Consider the following 20,466-nt stretch of genomic DNA (forward strand, 5'->3'; position numbering starts at 1 on the left):
GCAGTTCTCACAGCTCACCCTACAGTCAGAGGGCAGGACGGGCCCTGACACGAGGGGGAGCAAACAGCAGAAGTGCTCAAGAGCCAGGGCCGGGAGCCCCCACAGATACCCACCACCTCAAGGTGCCTGCGGAGAAGCTGGAGCCTCTGACAACTCGGTGCCAAGGGTCAGGCAGGCTCAGGACAGGAAAGCGAGAGGTTTAATGGCCCCCAGCAACTGGGCCTATGCAGCTACTAGAGCCCCCGGGGGAGGGGGGGTGCTGCCAGGGCCAGCCTAGACATGGACATCGCTGCCAGGGCAGGGCCTGCATGGAGCCCATGCCACAGCAGCCTGCAACAAGCAGGGTAGGACAATGGCAGCTCTGAGGGAGCAGGGCCTAGAGGTTACAGCAGGAGACTGGCACCAGGATGTCCTGGGTTCCACTCCCAGCCCTGAGGGGTCCTGTGATCAGAGCAGGAGAGTCAAGGCTGGGGACTGACCACGCCCTGCCTCCCCTGCACTCTCGCTGGAGCACAGGGGACCTGAGGCCATGGTCTCAGGAGCGGATGCTGAAAGCAGAGCCCACAGCGGGTGGAGCTGAGGGCAGGGGGGCTGTGCTGCCCCAGCCAGGCCGGCCAACCCTCAGCACCTCAGGGCAGTTGGATTAGCCAACTGGGCCTATGTGGGAGGAGGTGCCGGGCCCCAGGGTTCACACCACTGCCACAGACCTCAGGCAGAGGAACCCACGCGCCCCAGAACAGCGTCCCAGCCGGACAGGGGTAATAGGATCCTCCCACAAGCCAATTATCCCTGGACGGATCCCCGGGCATCCCAGCGTGGCTAATGCTTAACCCGATTAGCGCGGCTCCGACCCTGGCACCGGAGCACCCAGCTCTCCCACAGCCCATCCGGCTGTTGCCTAACACAGCCACTTGCCAATCATTAACATGAGCCCATCCCCCACCAGCTGCTAGAGAGGCCCGAGGGTAGGGCCCACACCAAGCCCAGAGTCCCCAGCTCCCCGGTTCCCCTCGTGGCGGACGGCGTGGCCCCCAGACACAGCGGGCAGCTCAGCTCAGCTGGAGAGCAACTGGGTCAGACAGAGCCTACCCGGAAACCCCAGCAAGGGGAAGAAGCCCATTAGCCAGGCCTGGCGTTATGCCTGTCGCCTCTAAGGCGCTGCCAAGGGCAGAACCGTGGGCGTCGGGGGGAGGGCACGAGGAGCACTCGCCAAGCCAGATGTTTTGTTTTGTGCAAGCCGGTGTTTCAGCAGAGCAGCAAACACCCACTGACCTGGCTCCCAGCGTTCGCGGGCCTAAGGGGAGAAGTCTGAGCAGTGGGACAGGGAAGACACGTGCTCACCCTTCCCCCAGGTGTGGGGCTGACGGGAGGAAAGAGCTTGGCCCAGTTAGCCTGCGGAACTGCCTGCCACAGGATCTCAGAGGGTCAGAGAGGGAGCCAGATGCTTGCTGTGAGCAGTGGCAGCTCACAAGGGTCATAAAACCGCAAGACGGGAATAGCCCCTGTCCAGCAAGGGGCCAGTTACTGGCCAGCATCAGCCACGAGGGACAGGCCAGCACGGAGAAGAGGAAGGGCCTGGGCTAGGACTCTGACCAGCTCCCACAAGGCCAACACCCCCTCGAGCCTGGGCCACGCTGGGGAGAAGGGGGGGGACAGACCAGGGCGGTCTCACTGGGCAGCCTGTCCCCCGCCCCAGCCCTGTGGGATTTAGGGATGGGCATTACAGAGCCATGGCAGCAGGAGCCTGGCACGGCTCTGACTGGGCATGGGGGGCACCGGGGGCAGGGCGCTGGGGGAATCCATGCTCCCTCCTGCAGCCCAGAGCCTCAGCCAGGCAGGACTGGGAGACTCGCAGCAGATTTGTGCCCCTTGGAGCTGGTGTTGGGGGAAGGAGGCTGCAGGTCCCACGTCCCTAGCAAGGAAGCCCAGCCCCAAGGGCAAGGGAGCCCTGGCCAGGGCCTTCCCCAGCGGGCTCAGGACTGAGAAGGCTCCTCCAGCCCATCCCCCACCTCCCAGCCGGGCTCCTCCCTCCCCAGCCAGCCTGGCTATCGACCCCATGCTGCTCCCCTTGGCAGCAAGCCAGCTGGACCCCCCCTTCCAGCTCGGTGGAGCGACTAATCCCCATTATCGGCTCCAAGCCAAAGAGGGCCCAGCGGCCCCAGAGCCCAGCCCCCAGCGGCGCCCACCCCCACAGCAGGTTTGGAGCATCCGTCCCCGTGTCGGGCAGCGGGTGGGGTCAGAACTCGGCGCTGCCGCTGAGCGTCACCCACAGCCTCCCAGGGCAGCCCGACGACGTGCCGGGGGGGCACGTGGGGTGCAGTGACCGGGTGTCCCCATTGATCAGGGCAGCCCTGATACGCAGGGCTTCTTCTATAGGTGCCCAAGGCCCCCCCCCCCCCCCGATACTGCTGGTCTCCGGCCGCCCTGCACCGCCTGGCTGGGACCCCCCTGGAGCTGCGTGTGGCCAGAGAAGCGGGCCGTGCCCTGCATGGATTCCCCCGGGCTCTGAACCAGCCTTGGCTCTCTATATAGCACGCCCCGGCCTCCCTCCAGCCCCAGCCCAGCAGCCGATCCATCAGGCACCTGCAGGCAGCGCTGGCCCCCAACCGCCCCACACGGGCAGGGCTGTAATCTCCAGGCTGCAGCAGCGACGCCCAGTCACCCCTGGGCTTAAGCAGGCTGGCAAACCCCCCCCCCCCCCCCCCGACTTAACCAGCCCAGACAGCAGCTGCTCCCGGCAGAGCCTGCCCGACTTCCCAGAGCTCCCAGTTAGCGTCACCTCAGGCCCCAGCCAGGATCCCTGTGCTCACAGCTGCCCCCCACCTCACCCACCCCAAGGCTGCAGCTAACCCCCCTCCCCTGCCTTTCGCACCAGGACACCCACTATTGGCCCATCCTGAAGAGGGGAGGGCCCCCCCGCAGCATGCACATGGGGGTAGCACTCAGTCCTGGGGCCGTGCCCCACCCTCAGGTGCCAACTGAGCTCCCAACCTGTAAAGGCCCTGCCCCATGCCAGCGCATGTCCCAGAGGGAGGCAGGATGGGCAGGGGCAGGCCTGCCCAGTCCGGGATGCCTGCTCTCTCCCCAGCACGGGGCACTCGCCCTTCCACCCCCTGCCCCGGCAGCACCTGCCCCAGCCACCTTCCAATGCCCAGCCAGGAGCATCCCCAGCCGCCCTCCTGCCCGCGGCCAGCCAAGGCCCCTCCAGGCACCCACGGACTCCCTCGCTGTGCAGGCACCTGGCACCATCAGGCATCCCCAGCCCAGGCTCGCTCTCCCCAGGCTGCAGAGAAAGGCCCCTGAAAAGGACTTATCAGCACTCACGGAGCCACCCACGGGCAAGGGGCGGTCGGGAAGCCCCCCCATGGTTGCCCTGGCACATGCACCCCTATAGCAGCCATGGGAAGGTGGCCACCCCCACTCCTGGCCCTTACCATCTTGATGGGCTTCTGGAGCAGGTCAGCCTCCTTGACGGGCTTGTCCTGGTAGGTGGGGGCCAGGCCCCGGCGCCCTAGCAGCGCCAGCAGGGCAGTGTTGTCCTTGGGGGCGGGTGCAGCCGCATCGTCGGGGGGCAGCACCTGGCGGCACACCCGGCAGTAGATGTCCGAGGAGAGCAGCAGGCGCGTCACAGGCGGCTTGATGTGCTCCTGCTCGTACTGGTCTGTGTAGAAGGGGTCGCGCAGCTCCTCCGGCACGTTCTCTGCAAGGAGAAGGGGCTGAGCAGCAGCTGGGGGGCTCCCACTCACCCAGCCCCACCCATCTCTCACGGCCCAGCCACCCACAGCGCTGCACTGGCCCCCCGCAAAAAAACAGTCCTCACCTCCCCATTCATAGCCCCCGAATTGCCATTGCTTCCCATTGGCCTGCTCCCCCCCCCCCCCCCCCCCCACACACACAACCCCACTGAGCCCCCACTCCCCCAGCAGGGACTCTGGAGAAGGAACAGGGTTTCCGTCAGTCAGTGCTGGAGACGGGGACTCTCAGCCCCTGGGGGGCCTCACAGCAGCAGGCTGGGCCCCCACCCCGACTCCCAGCTCCCAAACCGGAGCTGCCTCCCTCCCCCATGGCACCTGTACAGACTCGTCCTAGGGTATGAGAAGCAGGGGCCGGCACGTCTTCCCACGGCCATGGCTTCCCTGCCTCCCTAGCCCAGAGCTGCCAGGGCGTCGGGTGAGGAGGGTGGAGAACACCCGGTTCCCAGGCATGGGGAGAGACAGACAGGTGCATCGGGATGCGGGGGGAAGGGGGAGGAATCACTGCCCATGGAAGGAGGAGCACAGCAGCCAGCATGAGACAACCACCAGGAACAATCCCAACACCTGCTGCAGCCCCCCAGGGTCCTCCCCCCCCCAGCACCCTCCCACCCACCCAGCCCTCCAGCTGCAGGGAAACCAGGGTCTTTGGCCAGGAGAGACTGAACAGACAGCCCAGCCCCCTGCACCAGCCTGACCACACTGCCGCCCCAAGGATGGGAAGAGTGGGAGGGGCACTAGATCCCCAAGGGCAGGCCCAGGCTGGCTGCTGCACCAGCTTCCCACTCCCTGACCTCCCAGCTAGGACACGCCACCCACATCCCTGGGGCAGAGTGATGCCATCTCAGCTGGAAGGGTCCCATCCCCGCCCATGTGCCAGCTCCTCCAGCTCTCCTGGCCCAGCTGTGCTCCTGTCTCCTGCTGCTCAGCCCAGCCCCTCCTCCACCCCCGCACCCATGGCCTGGCGAGGGCCCTGTCCCATGGGAGCCAGGCAGTCACTGGCTCTGGAGTAGCTGGCTGTGCCAGGGAACAGGTTGGTTTGTGCTGGGACCACACAACCACGGCCTCCTGGGCGTGGAGCTGGGACAGACAGGGTCTCACCGGGAGCCCACCCAGACTCCTTGGCTCCCTGCTGTGCTGTTGCCTGAGAGCCCAGAATCCCCCAGCCCCATCAACTGTCCCTTTAATTTTTCCATCCATGTGCAGAATAAATTTTGTTATGTGCACCAAGGCACGTGCACCACCAGTAGAAACCTGCTGGCAGCTGTGGGTGCTCTGCTAATCAGCCAGGCAGCATTTGACTCTCTCCTGAGTGGCCACCAAGTGCTCAGCTTACAGGAACAGTGACCCCACTGGGGATGTGAATGGATAACCCGTTAGCATCACCCTTGCGGGGGCCCGCTCCAGCCCCCAGGGGCCTGCTCCAGCCCCCAGGGGCCCGCTCCTCTCTGCTCCAGCCCACCATTTAAGCACTTCTCCAGTTAAACAGATTCAATGGGATTTTACATCCCTACCCGCCGCCCCCTCAGAACAGTGCTCAGAACCCCCCCTCCCCGGCCACACCCCACCCTGCCCATCTTTGCCATTTCTCACCCCCCTTGTCACCCCACCACACCATTAACCCCTGCAGTGCCAGCCCACTCCCACTCCCACGCAGTTCACCCTGGCAGGCGTCACTAACTAGACACCTCCCATCCCAATGTCACCTGCCTCCCCAGCATGGCCCCAACCCCTCCCAGCACACAGCGTCTGAGCACAGACATGGCGCAATGCTGCGGACTGGCTGAGATGGAACCCACACCCCACCCGGCCCATCTTCGGGAGAATCTCCACTGGCAGTGTGAGGGCTAGGACATTACTGGACTGTTTCAGCCCTGCCGCTGCCAGCGGAGCTACTGCCCCAGCCACCACTAGGTAAGCTCCACCAAAACCCCAGCAGCAAGCTCTCCCAGGAGAGGCGGAGACCCCCGGCCCTGCACTTGCCTAGCTCCCACTCTGCTCCTGGGGGAGGAGGGGAGAGGAGCAGGCAGTGCTCCCAACTGCTGCTCCCCATAGACATGAGCTCAGTCTGACCTTCCGGGTGCTGCCACCTTGGAGCTCAACGTGGGAGGGCCATGAGCCGAGTTCCCCAAGCCCTGAAGGTGCCGGCAGAGGGGAGCCCTGCCCCCCCAGCCCTAGCACCGAGCTGCTGGGGCAAGGGATCCCTCCTCTCTGGCCCCTGCAGGGAGCAGCCCAGGTAAGCCGAGTCCAACCCCCAGCTGTGAGCACCCCAGCCCAGCCCTTCCCCACACCCCCAACCCCTGCACCTCAAACCCCTCATCCCCAGCCCCACTCCAGAGCCCAGAGCCCAGCTACAGCCCTTGCACCACAGCCCGGGGTCTCCTTCCGCATTCAGAACCCCTTGGCCCCACTCCCGCCACGTGAATTTTGTTGCATGTGCCAACAGGAAGGTGATGGGCCATGCCTCCCCGCCACAGTGGGCACACAACACTCATTCTACCAAGGGATGGGAAAAGTTACAGGGAACACGGAGAGATCCCAGCCATTGACGGGGGAGCGGGGCTGAAGACACCAAGTTCTTTCCTGCCCTCTCCCCGCCCCCGTCCTCGACACAGGACCTAGCCAGCACCCTCTAACCCAGCTCAGCAGAGTGGGCAGGACAGGGGGCACTGGCAGCCAACCTTCCCCAGAGTCCCAGAGCTGCTAGGAAGAATCCCTTTGCATCAGCTTGATCTGGGGCACTTTGGGGTGCCCCCTTGCTGGCCTCAGAGCCTTGGCCCTGAGGGGCTCCTGTCTGGAACCTCTGCCCTCCCTGCCATGAGCACTCCTAGGGCAGGCACCTCCTGGCGCCCCCACACCAAGCTGGGGTGCTCACACGCCTCCTGCAACATGATCCCCAGGCAGGAGCAATTACGGGGGAAGGGAAACCGGCCAGGCTGGCTGCTCCTGGCCCTGGGCCCAGCCCCGGCAGAGCTGGTGTCAGCCCACGGCCCCATACTAGGCACTCGCAGGACAGAGCCTGGGGCGCCTCCCTGGGGGTGCAGTTCCCAGGGAGCCAGCACCACAAGCCCCATCCCCGTCCAGGGGGCGGCTGGCTGGAGTGCAGCAGGGAGGGGGCTCGCCACGGCAGAGAATCCAGACAGCCCAGCGTCCCACGGGGCCGTGGTCACCCTGCCAGAGGTGGCTACCGGGGGAGGGGAGCAAGCTGGGTGCAGACTCGCCCACGGGAGGGAACGGGACTGACCAGCCACCCAAATAAGGCCTCTGCTCCCGTCTGCATCGGCACGTTGTTCTGAGCGGGGCAGCCTGGGAGCCAGGACTCCGGGGTCCCTCTGGCAGGGAAGTGCAAACCAATGGGCCGGAGCAGAGGGCTGGGAGCCAGGACTCCGGGGTCCTCTCCCCTCTGCCCTGCCAGGCTCATTAATGAGCTTCCACTTACGTCCAAGGCGCCACAACCGGACCCCTGTCCCCTCTCCCTCCCGCAAACCCAAAGGGGCAGGAGAAGAGGGGCCCTCCTGACTCTGTTTTCTATGCAGAACGGATGTGAAACATGAGATTTGCACACCAGATCCTCCCCCCACGGGGGGGGGGAGCATTCCTGAGCGGGGAGAGGGCCCCCCACCTCTGGTGAACAGGTGGAGCAGCCCACACAGCTGAGTCAGCATCACCTGATGGAGGAGTCCCTGCTGCGCACGGGACTCGCGGCTCCGCCACGGAGAAGCCACGCCCCCTGTGGCATCGGGCCCAGACACCCGCCTGCCCCTCCAGCATCCAACGCTGGGAACTGCCAGATCCCAGCACGGGGTGGGGGCGAGTGTGGGTGCAGACAGACACCCCAGCTCCCCAGGCGCAGTTACGTGGCCCCGGCTTAGCAGGGCTGAGCCCCACTGAGCTACACGTCACATGCCCCACAGCTCGAGCTGTGCGCCAGGACTGAGGGGAGGAAAGAGCAGCCCGGGATTAAGGGGCCCTGGCAGAGCTGAGGGGGACCCGGGGCTGGGACAGAGGGAGGCCGTGGGGCTCACACACTGGTTCCCAGGTAGCTCCTGATGTTTGGGATGGGCAGAGAGGGGAAGGTCCCACTACAAAGCAGCCCCAGGGAGGAAGAACAGGTCTGGGACAGCCACATGGCTACACCCCCAGGCACAGGGGGAGTGAGTGGCAGGAAAAAACATGAGGGGCTGGCACAACAGAGCTGGGGGGCTGGAGCGCGCTGGCCATCTCCTGCCCCCCCGGATGACTGGCTGATACCAGCCCCCAAGGAGTCAGGGTGAAGCTGCCAACAGCAGAGAAAAAAGGGTCTCTGCCCTGCCCCCTACCACTGGGGCCTTCCTCCACTCTGCCAGAGACAGCTGGGCAGCAGCCACATCCCACCCCAGAGGTGGCTGCCTCCCTGTGCCGGGGGCTCCATGCTGGCGCAACCAGTCCCGTGGAGGAGGCCAGTGAGCTAATCCCACCCTGCTGCCTGAGCTGCTTATCTGGGCAAGGCCACGCAGGGAACACGGCAGCGCTGGGCAGGCGCCAGGCCTCCCGCCCCCCAGGAGCCTGCCCGGCTTTATCTTGGCTAAGCACAGCTGGGAGCCAGCCCCTCCCCCCCGCCTGCCAGGCGTGCAGATGGGAGCAGCGCACTTTCAGCTGCTCAGAGGGGGAAGCCCAGGGACAGGCCCTGCCCTCACCCCATGCTCCGACCACTGGTTCTGCCACGGGACAAAGGGGCAGGCAGAGCTGCTCTGAGCACTGGGGCCGCAGCCCTGCCCAGCTCCCGGGTGGCAGAGACCGTCTCCCCCCACCCGAGGCCCGGGGTCTGTCACCAAGCCCCAGCACACTGGCTCATCTGCAGTGCCCAGGGCAGGCCAGGCTGCAGCAGGGGCTGGGACCAGTGCACGGTGCCACCCAGCCTCCTCCAGAGAGCCAGGGTCCCAGAACGCCGGAGCAGGAGGAATCCGGAGGGAACGAACGGCCACTGGGCTCGGCGGGCGTGACCTTCAGTCCAGCGCCAGCCAGAGACCTGCCCCAGCCAAGTCCTAGAGCACAGCTCAGACGGGCCCTGACTTCATCTCAGCCTCGCCAGTGCTGGACAGTCCGGCCCAGCCCTCAGCAACCCGCTCCAGCGGCTAGTTGCGCTCACGGATGCCTTACTTCCACGCACTGCGCCTGGCTTCCGCTCCCAGCCATGTCCCACCTTTGCTAGGCCGAAGAGCCCAAGAGTAAATCGTTTGGCCCCTCTAGGTTCCTCCTGACTAATCAAATCACCCCTTAACCGCCTCTGTGACGCTCCCTGTTGTGACAGGCCCAAAGAGCTCAGGCTGAGGCAGGTTTCTGGTCCCTTTATCATGGAGATCGAGCGGCAGGGACACAGCCCCCAGTGGCTGGCATCAGGGCTCCCTGCAGATCCCCACCAGGCTCACATAGCTGGGAGGAGGCTCCAGAGCCAGAAGGGACCTGCATTGCCCAGGCTCCTGGACCACCTGGCTCGTTTCCCTAAGGGCAGGGCAGAAAGAGCAGGTGCCAGCCTCGCTGTGACAATGGGCCAGCAGCGGAGACCCGCCACGGCGCGGGCGAATACACGCCCCCTACTCCCAGGCTGAATGTGGCTCTCTGCAGCCTGTCCCGGAGGCAGGTGAGCCCCTCGGCCAATAGCAATTCCCACGGGGAACAAGTCATCCGTTAACCCGCAAGCAGGACCACAGCCTGGCTCACCCAGTAGCCACGGCATCACCACTGCTGCCCTGCTGCCCAGCCCACCCTGTCCAGGAGCTGGCGCCGCATGGAGCAGGGCCAGAGAAAGGCCCTGCTCCTAGGGCTGTGAGCACAGCTGACCTACACACTGCCAGGCCCCCGAGAGAGGTGCAGACCCAACTGCATCCATGCCCAGCTGCTGCCTGGTCACAGGGAGACTGACAGCACCTGTGCCCAGGACACACCAGATTCATGATGGGAACACTCAGGCACTCACCTAATCAGGCCCTGGGAACGCGACCGTGTGACGTTCCCGACCAAATCACCCGCACCAGTTCAGCGGTGCCCAGCCAGTAGCCCCCCGCCCGGCCAGGGCCCCCAACGCAGGCACAGCAGGACTGGCTGAAAACAGGACACCTGGCAGGATGGGCACAGCCCGGCCACCATGCCCGAGCCCAGCCGGGAAAGCAGCAGCCTCTTCCATTCCCCCCAGCACTGGGCCAGGCCCCGGGCGGAGAAAGAGGGAGATGAGCAGAGAGGCCGGTATCTGAACCCAAACTGCCAGGCCCCCCGCACTGACCCACTCGACAACACCCTGCCCCCACCGCTCCAGCCAGAACGCCCCAAGCTAGGGACGGATGGAAAATCCTGCTTAAAAAGAGAACCTGTTAAACATAATATGTAACCAGTTACCGGGACTCCCGAGCTGCTGGCCCAGCCCCATGGAGCCTGCCACACTGCCGGTTAACCTGCTGCCCCAGTCAGCGTGCCAGTAAGGTTAACCCTTTACATCCCTACTCCCAGCACAGCCTCCCCATGGATGCCAGCTACCCCATCCCACAGGAAGCACATGTCAGTGCCCAGGGAGCCCCGGCACAAGACTTTGGGGCCCGCACAAGCGCACGTGATGGGAGACACCCAGTTGCTTGGCAGGAGCTGGGCCTGAAACTCACTCCAGGGCAGGGCCCCCAGACACGGGCCCTGACACGCCACACCACTCCATGGCTCGGGGCCAGGAGCAGCAGGGCCTGCTGGGGCCTGCGGTCCAATCAGCACGTGGGTGTCTGGAATGATGCTACTGGGTAAGAACTGGGCACCTCCCTCCCGACGCCAAGGTAGCAGGGCATCAGGTGAACCTCAGCCGGGGGGAGATAGGAAAGGAAGCTCTCAAGCTGGAATGGGCTGGCCCAGCCCTGATGTGGGCCTGCAGGAGAAGCTGCCACCCCCCCCCCCCCCACAGCAGGGCCTGCTCAGAGCTCAGTGCCCAGGCTGCACGGAGCAGCAAGCTGTGCAAGCAGTGAGGGCAGCAGCTGGGCACCAAGCAAATAGGTGGTGGGGGCAGCTGGAGGCCCAGGGCATGGAGGCCAGGGGTTAAGGCAGCACCAGTGGCTGACAGAGACCTACTGCACATGGCTGAGCAGCCTGGCTTGCAGAATACAGGCAGAGCGCAATCTGCGGGGCCAGCACCCCAAACCCCTTGAGACCCCAACTCCCTAGGGCAGGGTATTGTTGGGAGACCAGCTGGCAGGGCCTGTCTACACTAGGCAAGGAGAAGCTGCAACAAGCCCCCCCACCTCCACCTAGTGGGGGAGGGGGGCCGGGCCAGCTCTTAACAGGGTTGGACAGTCCAAAAATGTACATTTCAAATGCCAGTCTGCTGGGCAGCATGTGTCCCAGATCCCTGTGGAGCCACTTTGCACCCGCCCCACGCTCAGGGCAGCACCAGCCGGGCTGGGGGGTTAGTTCCCGCTAGGCCGTGGGCTTCCTAACTGGGGGATGTGCCCCCTGGGGGGCATGAAGAAATTCTGGGGGGGCACGAGGCAACCCAGTCCCGTCCCTCCCTCCCCCCAAACACCTAAAGAGTTTGCTGCTATTTTTGTTTTTCGGCCCTGGTAGGTTCCCTCTTTTTTTTTTATTTGCTCAACAAGTTTTGCTGCTATTGGGGGGGGGGGGTGCACGTGAGGGTCTCAAAAAAATCAAAAAGGGGGCGTGATGCCAAGAAGTTTGGGAACCGCTGCACTAGGCTGTGCGGCTCCCCATGCAGCCCCATGCCAGGCTCAGGGCCGGAATGGAGGAGAGCCCCAAGGCTGCCTCGGCCAGGGGGAGGCAGCTCTCCCCACCGGCTCCAGCTGCGGCTGCCCCTCTCTCTGACCAGGGCTGCTCCCAGCTGGGCCAGCGGGGACAGGAGGTCCAGTTCCTAGGTGGGGGACCACAGGGCTCCACACGCCATGGAGCCTCGTGCCCCCTCCCCCTCAGGAGGGCCTGCTGGCTGTTCCAGGGCGTGGTGCAGTGCCCCACTAGGCAGCCGCTGACCAGGAGCCAGCCAGGTAAACTCAAGCCCAAAGTCCCCGCCCCAGAGTCACCTCCTGCACCCCAGCCTAGAGCCCCTCCCCAAACCCCCTCTTGTACCCCACCCCCTCATTCCTGGACCCACCCCAGAGCCATCACCCCTCCTGCACCTCAATATGCAGCCCCCGCCTGTATTCCAAATTAGGGATGCAATAGTGCATTCGATTAACCATTAGCTTACAGGTTAATGCTATAGGCTACACACATTCCCCTCCCCCGGTACATTGTTTAGCAGCCTGGCCAGCAGCCTGGCTCAGTCCCAGCTTGCACTGGGTCCGGGACCTCCCCCCACTGCGGCTCTGCAGTTAGAGTGCATTAGGAGCTAGGCGGGCAGGCAGCCCGGCTCAGTTCCGGATTGTGTTGGGCCTGGGAGCTCCATTCTCCCCACGCCCCTGGGCAGGGGCTGCTGTCACCCTGTGCTGCTGATCTGCATTGTGTTAGGTGCACACACGCCCCCTCCACATCGCACGGGCCAAAGCTCAGTCCACTCAGGGGTGAGAAAATGAGAGAACACATTGATGGGGGCCTGAGGTGGGTCTTAGGCCCCACTGCCCTGCTCCCCCGGAGGGCTCACCCTTGGCTAGGCCAGAAGCCAGAGCTGGAGAGTGAGAGCCACTTGGGAAGTCCACTAGGGGAGCTGGTTTTTAAACTGGTTCCCCTCACGGGCCAGCTCCCACCTGGCACCCCACGCAGCTGCCTCTGATAGAGAGGCAGCAGCACGGGGTAGCAAAGGGCTCCCCAGGAATGGGGCTGGAGCACACTGGCTGCCAGCCCCACCCCCAGGGACTACAGAATAGTCGACTAGCCTCAACTATTCATTTAACCAATATTTAACATCCCTATTCCAAATCCCTCAGCGCCCCCCCCTCACATACACCCTTCTTCCCAATCTTTGTCCCAGCTCTGAGCCCCACATCCATGGCCCCACCCCAGGGCCTGCACCCCCAGCTGGAGCCCTCAGACTTCTGCACCCCCAGCTCCCTGCTGCAGGCCTGAGCTCCCTCCCACACTCAGAACTCCAGAGCCCTACTTCCACCCTATGAATTGTGTTAGGTGCACCACTCTGAAGGTGACGTGTCACACGCCCCCTCCACGTCACACGGGCCAAAGCTCAGTCCACTCAGGGGTGAGAAAATGAGAGAACACATTGATGGGGGCCTGAGGTGGGTCTTAGGCCCCACTGCCCTGCTCCCCCGGAGGGCTCACCCTCGGCTAGGCCAGAAGCCAGAGCTGGAGAGTGAGAGCCACTTGGGAAGTCCAGGCTGCTGTGTGGAGCCTCTAACCTGGGTGGTGCACCCAAGCGTGGCAGGGCCGTGGGCCCACGGCAGAGAACCCTGTTCCCTATTAGAAATCCATGGTCCCAGAATGCACTGGTGCAGCAGGAAATCACGAGGGAATGAACGGCCACTGGGCTCGGCGGGCGTGACCTTCGGGCCAGCACCGGCCAGGGACCTGCCCCAGAGCACAGCTCTGAGACGGGCCCTGGCTTCATCTCAGCCTCGCCAGTGCTGGAGAATCCAGCCCAGCCCTCAGCAACCCGCTCCAGCGGATGCCTTATTTCCACGCACTACGCCTGGCTTCCGCTCCCAGCCGTCGCGCCGTGTCCGACCCGTGCTAGGCCGAAGAGCCCAAGAGGAAATCGTTTGGCCCCTCTAGGTTCCTCCTGACTAGTCAAGTCACCCCTTAACCGCCTCTGTGGCGCTCCCTGTTGTGACAGGCCCAAAGAGCTCAGGCTGAGGCAGGTTTCTGGTCCCTTTACCGTTCTCTGACCCCGCTCCAATTTATCACCCCCCTGCTTGAGCCTTGGGCACAGGGTTCCAGCAGCAGTCGCGCCAGGGCCAGCAGAGGTACAGTCCCCTCTCTGCGCCTACTCAAGAGTCCCTCCTTTCTGAGCCCCAGGAGCACGTTAGCCCTTTAAGCCACAGCATCTCACTGGGGACCCACCTCCAGCACTTGAGTCGCTGCTTCCCAGGCCAGATACCCATCCTGCAGGGTTGGCCTGTGCTTTGTTCCCAGAGCTCTTGGTTTACATTCAGCCAAATTCACACAGACTGGGTGTGCAGCCAGTTCACCAGATCGCTCTGCATCGGTGACCTGTCTTGACTGATGAGGAGCAGCTGCCCCAGGGGAGGGAGTCAGGGGCTTTCTGCAGGCTGCGCAAGGCAGAGAGAGCAAAGGACCAGAAGACCCCAGTTACGCTGAGACAGCCACAGGGCAGAGGGAGCTTCCCCCAGCCTCTGTCCCTTTGCAGAGACGGGTCTCCAAAGCCTCTGGTCCCACCCCCAAAGGAGCAAGACAACAGGGGAGGGGGGCTGTGGGTTACAGAGATACCCACCTCCCTTGGCAGCAGCTACAATGGACTAGCTCCTGCCATAGTCTCCCTGGTCCCCTCCCCTGCCTGCTAGAGAGGCTCAGCCAGACATGCTCCATATCAGTGCAGGGGTACAACGAGCATCAGGGGATGCAGCTGGATGAGACAGTCCATGGGTCAGTGTGATCAGACTCTGGGGTGGGACATGCACCCACGCCCAGCCACCTCACCCTCGCTCTCCCAACACAGCTGAGCCCAGTGTGCTTCCCTTCCCAGCCTCCCCACCACAGGAATTCAGCAGCCAGGAGTCCCCGCCTCTGCCCAAATCACCAGGTTTGAACATGGCCACCGAGCAGCTGGGCCAGGATCCTGTCAGGGCTCGCCTGGTGCTGGCGCTGGCGCTGCTGCCTGTGTTGACATCAGTGTGCCAAAGAACCTGTGTTCCAGGCCTGGTCGCTGTAGGCCCCCCTGGCCTCTGGGGGTGGGCTGTGCTAGCACAGGCCACAGCCAGTGTTCCCTCTAATCTTTTCCACCCATGTGCAGAATAAATTTTGTCATGTGCATGTGCACCACCTAGCAAACCTAGCAGAGTGCCCACAGCTAATCAGCTAGGCAGCTTTGGACTCTCTCCTAAGCTGGGCACTGGTGCGGCCACTCACTGGGAACACTGGCTGCATCCCTGCCCCAGCAAGAAACGAGGTCTTGCAGTGCCTGGGACATCTCTCAACAGCAGCCCAGCCGGACCGCCCGTGGACTGATGTCTGGGCCCATTCAGCCACACTTAAGGGAGAGTAATGAGAACAGCTTTGCCCTAGTGAGGTCTAGGGGCCACAGCTCCACACGGAGTCAGGATTCATTTCCCAGCTCCACTCCTCAGCGCCCCAGTTTCCCCTCTGTACTTTGCTTACTGGGGGCTCTTTGGGGTACCCACCGGCTCATTAGGGGTCCACGCAGTCCTGGGCCCTGTTGGGGCCCCTCAGTCTCAGCTGGGTGAACCCACGCAGTAGCCAGCACAACAGCTCCCCAGCCCACAGGCAGAACCTGAGAGCTGTCACTGGGTCCTCGTGTACCCAGCTCCTCAGGTTACACCCAGTTCCGGCCTGTAGCGCTGATGGGTCCTGACTCACCCCACAACCAGCCCAAACCCAGCCAGGCCTCAGCGCTGGAATGCAGGAAGCACCGGGGCACGCAGAACGCGCACCACGCGCATTCCCAGCTCAGGACGGCAGGAGTCGGAATTGCCAGGGCAGAAGATAAGCAAGTAGTTCCCAGCAGGGCCCTGGACTCTGAACCTGGCACTGCCCCACCAGGGCCACCCTGGCCTGGCTCCAAAGCAGATGACGCGGCTCCCTGCCTAAGCTGTTTGTGTGTGACACAGAAGGGCAGGGACAGGGGAACCTGTTCTCAGCTGGGCCCCCTCCCTCATTCCACATACAGCACCAGGCTGGCCAATCCAGCCCTGACCCTACTGACAGCAACTCCATCCTGCCCTGCACCCCGTAACACCCAGCAGGGGCAGGACCTGATCTTCCTCTGATCTGCTGAGCCTCACCCCAGAGCCAGCTGAATTCTAGCTGCCAGTGAGTAACTCCCTCTCACTTTTCCAGCTCCAGTGGCACCGCACAGTGATGGAAGCCGGCAGACCACAAGCCACTAACTCCTTGTCCTCCCATGGCCTTGGCAACACCCACCCCCGACAGAGCAGGGCCCGCGCAGAGCGCCAGCCCCTAGTCCAGAAGCACTTGCCTGGGCTGCAACCCAGCCTCCAAGTTCTCCCACATTACTTCCAGGTCAGCAAGCTCAGCCAAACGATCCCCTCCCCCCAGGCTGGCTTCCCTCCCTTGTCACCAGGCTGTGTCTGTGACACAGGGCTCCTAGTATCCAACCCAGCCAAAACAGGGATGCACTACCCTCCCCCCCTTCTGTCACTCCTCCCCTTCCAGCCACACCGCTCTAGGAGGGGAAAGGAATTCCCCCACCAGCCAGCAGGGGAGAGGCCTTGGGGGCATCTTGTGAATGAGCTGCCCCAAGCCGGACTTCTGTGGCGGATCAGAAGCAGGTCCCATGGTGGGCTATGGGCCAGGGATGGCATGGGGAGCTGGGTGGAAGACCCTGTTCTGGGGGGCTGAAGGAACAGAGAGCCCTGAATGGGAAGGTTCTCTCACCCCTACACACCCCAGCCAGGGTGGATCCCTGGGGGCCCCGGAGACATCAGGTCAGATTGTGTTTGACATGGGACCCCACAGAAAGAGGAAGGGTGACCCTGCCAAAGGGGCCCCGGGGAGGTGGTGGCAGCACTGGGTAGGGCCAGGGGAAGCCCAAACACCCTGGATCTAGGAGCCACCTCACCCCACCATGCCCAGGGCAGGAGGCCTAACCCCCCCCCCCGATGGGTTCCCCATGACACCACTTCAGGGGACCCTTCCTCATCCTGGATTCAGCCTCTGGGCCCCGAGGCCATGTCTGTGGGCAACCCTCACCCAGAGGAGCTGGCCAGCCCAGGCTTTGTTGAGCTGCGTGGCCCACTGCTGGTGCCAGCACTAGCCAAGCACCCTGGGCACAGGGACACGCCCTGGAGGGTCACATCGGCGCTGAGCCCTGCTGCTGGAGGCTGCGCCCAGAGGACAATTCCCTCGTGAGGCTTTTCCAGCTCCAGTGGCACCACACAACAATGGAAGCCTGACAGCGACACCTGCTAAGGCCACCCGGCACTGCTGGTGTCTGCCCGGCGGGGCGGGCCCAGCATCAGCCAGCCGCCTGTGGCTCTGGGCCCTGTAGCAGCAAGCAAAGGGTTAAGGCAGCGTGAGCTCACCTAGCCACACACGTCACCACGGCTCCCACCATCCAGGCCCTGCGACTGCAACAAAAGGGCCTCCTTCCTCCGGGAGACAATACAGAGCAGTGTAAGGGCTGGAGAATAAGGCACTGGGGTGTCGGGCACAGCAGCCCCCCAGCCCATGCAGGCCTCTGCCCACCAAAGACCAGGCACAGAGGACTAAATACGGCCCTCAATCAAAACCCTTTGCCCGCCAGGCACTCGGCGGGGGGGGGGGGGGGGGGAGCGACACCTGCCCACCCTGGGTCTGAGGAAGAGAAAAATGCATGGAGATTAAATCCCTGCCCTTCCGCATCCCCCCTTCCAATCCCAGAGCAGGCTGGGGAACAGATTGCAGGCAGGCTGGGGTGGGGGGGCAGGGGAGGGAGAGACCAGCACTCTCAACTCCTCAGAGCTTCCCCCCCTCCCCATCTTCCTGAATATTCAGGCAGCCCTTTCATATGTCACAGCTGGTGGGTGGGTGTGCGGGGAGGGGGCTGTGCACGGCAGGTGACAGACCCACACTCCCCCTGCCCCCACACACATATTGAAGCCCTATCCCTAGTGCAGCCCACCCCCACCAGGGCCGGAAAAGGCTTCGCTGGGCACAGAGATGGAGGGCAAAACACCAGCCTATTGTTTGGGTTGGGCGTTCACAGAGCCAGCCTGCGGTTACTCCCAGGAACAAGGGCCCTGCTAGGGAGAGGCATTGCGGGGTCCCCTCCTCCTAGCTCAGAGCAGGAATGGGGGTCTCCTCAGTTCCCTTCTCCCACAATAAGAGACATTCAACTGCAGTGGCTAGGTGTCCCCCTATCACAATAGGGTGGGGGATGGGGGTCCTGGTCATCCCCCCACCCCCCACGGGGCCCTTCCTCAGGGAGCAGCACAGAGGCCTTAGTAAACAGCAGGGGTGTGACCAGCAGAGCCCAAATCCCCCCCAGGCCAAACCCAGGCAGAGGGGTGGTCACCACACCCCCCCCACTCCTGCTAGGGAGAAAGTTAGGCCCCTCCCCTTAAGAGACCCTCACACCAGCCACCTGCATTTGACAGAGAGCAAGCAAGGGAACAAGGAAGAGGAAATTCCCCACAAACCAAGTCTCCTCCCCCATGTATTCTGGATTCTCATTCCTCCTCCCCCCCCCCCCCCAGATTACAGTTGCCTCCCCCCCCCCCCCGAGTCCAGCTCACCCGGCCACCCTCTTCCTCCTTGTGCCCTGCGAGCAGCCCCTCTGGCCCAGTGCCAACCCCTCCCCACATAACGCAACCAGCAGGTCCCTCACCTCCCCCTATATCCTGGGCTTCCCATCCCAGGCCCCCCCTGTGCTTTCAGAACTCCCCTCACTGCCTGCCCCCTTGCAGATGCCCAGGGCCCTCTGCCTCCCGCTGGCCCCCATAACTCTGTGTAATCCGGAGCCCTCTCCTCCAAGATGCCCCTCCCACGTACCTGCCTTCCCTGTCTAGCAGGCCCCTCACGCTCTCCGTCCAGCCCCCCATCCCCACCCCCAACAGCCAGCCCCCCAGCTCCTATGCCCTCCAAGCCCCCCATCCCCACCCCCAACAGCCAGCCCCCCAGCCCCTATGCCTTCCAAGCCCCCCATCCCCACCCCCAACAGCCAGCCCCCCAGCTCCTATGCCCTCCAAGCCCCCCATCCCCACCCCCAACAGCCAGCCCCCCAGCTCCTATGCCCTCCAAGCCCCCCCATCCCCACCCCCAACAGCCAGCCCCCCAGCTCCTATGCCCTCCAAGCCTCCATCCCCACCCCCAACAGCCAGCCCCCCAGCTCCTATGCCCTCCAAGCCTCCATCCCCACCCCCAACAGCCAGCCCCCCAGCTCCTATGCCCTCCAAGCCCCCCATCCCCACCCCCAACAGCCAGCCCCCCAGCTCCTATGCCCTCCAAGCCCCCCATCCCCACCCCCAACAGCCAGCCCCCCAGCTCCTATGCCCTCCAAGCCCCCCATCCCCACCCCCAACAGCCAGCCCCCCAGCTCCTATGCCCTCCAAGCCCCCCATCCCCACCCCCAACAGCCAGCCCCCCAGCTCCTATGCCCTCCAAGCCTCCATCCCCACCCCCAACAGCCAGCCCCCCAGCCCCTATGCCTTCCAAGCCCCCCATCCCCACCCCCAACAGCCAGCCCCCCAGCTCCTATGCCCTCCAAGCCCCCAGCCCTCCAAACCCCAACAGCCAGCGCCCCCGCGCCTCCTATATCCCAGCCCCCCGCCCCGGTTGCCCCAGCCCGGCCCGCGGTACCTGCGCCCGCGTAGCCCTTGGCCAGCGCCCAGGCCAGGCTGGCGGCGCTGCGCGCCCGGGGGAAATCGTACTGATCCAGGGGCTTGATCTCCGGCACCAGGAAGCTTTTCCTCATCGCCGCGGCGGCAGCGGGGGCGGCGGCCACCATGGCCCGGCAGCTCAGCAGCCCCGCTCTACGGGCCGGGGGGCTGGCGCCCCGCCCGCTGCGGCTGCAGAAGCGGCCAGCGGCGAACGCATCCCCGGCGCGTCTCCTCCTCCTCCGGCCCCGGCCGCGGCGGCTCCCAGGTGCCGAGCCCAGCGCCCGCCCCCCATGTGATCCGCGGCTGTCACTCAGCGCGGGGGGCGGGGCGCGCGGCCAGGTAATTGCCTTAGGCGGGGCGGGGGCAAAAGCGAGGGGGGCCCTCCACGGAGCAACCTCCGCCCCGGAGCAGCGGCTCCCCCATCGCCTGCGCCAGCACCTGCCTGCGCAAAGGCGAAAGGCGGGGGCCAGACCGGGCGCTCTGCAGATCCATCACACACACCCCGGGGGGGGGGGGGCTCCGCAGGCCCATCACCCCTAGCAAAGGGGGGGGCTCTGCAGATCCATCACACACACCCCGGGGGGGGGCTCCGCAGGCCCATCACCCCTAGCAAAGGGGGGGGCTCTGCAGATCCATCATACACACCCCAGGGGGGGGGGGGCTCCGCAGGCCCATCACCCCTAGCAAAGGGGGGGGCTCTGCAGATCCATCACACACACCCCGGGGGGGGGCTCCGCAGGCCCATCACCCCTAGCAAAGGGGGGGGCTCTGCAGATCCATCATACACACCCCAGGGGGGGGGGGCTCCGCAGGCCCATCACCCCTAGCAAAGGGGGGGGCTCTGCAGATCCATCACACACACCCCGGGGGGGGGCTCCGCAGGCCCATCACCCCTAGCAAAGGGGGGGGCTCTGCAGATCCATCATACACACCCCAGGGGGGGGGCTCCGCAGGCCCATCACCCCTAGCAAAGGGGGGGGCTCTGCAGATCCATCATACACACCCCGGGGAGGGGGCTCCGCAGGCCCATCACCCCTAGCAAAGGGGGGGGCTCTGCAGATCCATCATACACACCCCGGGGGGGGGGCTCCGCAGGCCCATCACCCCTAGCAAAGGGGGGGGCTCTGCAGATCCATCATACACACCCCGGGGAGGGGGCTCCGCAGGCCCATCACCCCTAGCAAAGGGGGGGGCTCTGCAGATCCATCATACACACCCCGGGGGGGGGGCTCCGCAGGCCCATCACCCCTAGCAAAGGGGGGGGCTCTGCAGATCCATCATACACACCC

At 64.7% G+C, this 20,466-nt stretch overlaps 1 protein-coding gene across 2 annotated transcripts in view; it reads right to left on the reverse strand.

The window, feature by feature from the left end:
- Nucleotides 1-19,456, reverse strand: part of CAMSAP3 (calmodulin regulated spectrin associated protein family member 3) — a 35,181-nt gene extending 15,725 nt beyond the window's left edge. Inside the window, exons 1-2 of one of the 2 annotated variants that reach the window (XM_075902169.2) lie at nucleotides 19,158-19,456; nucleotides 3,435-3,700 (exon numbers count right to left, since the gene is read on the reverse strand). In XM_075902169.2, the coding sequence (XP_075758284.2) occupies nucleotides 3,435-3,700; nucleotides 19,158-19,305 (414 nt within the window). In that variant the 5' untranslated portion in view covers nucleotides 19,306-19,456. The remainder of the gene's footprint in view (nucleotides 1-3,434; nucleotides 3,701-19,157) is intronic. The other variant, XM_075902171.2, reaches the window with a different exon arrangement.
- Between the last annotated feature and the right edge of the window lie 1,010 nt (nucleotides 19,457-20,466).

Source organism: Pelodiscus sinensis, chromosome 31 (assembly GCF_052426305.1).
Source record: "Pelodiscus sinensis isolate ZL-2025 chromosome 31, ASM5242630v1, whole genome shotgun sequence".
Lineage (NCBI taxonomy): Eukaryota > Metazoa > Chordata > Testudines > Trionychidae > Pelodiscus > Pelodiscus sinensis.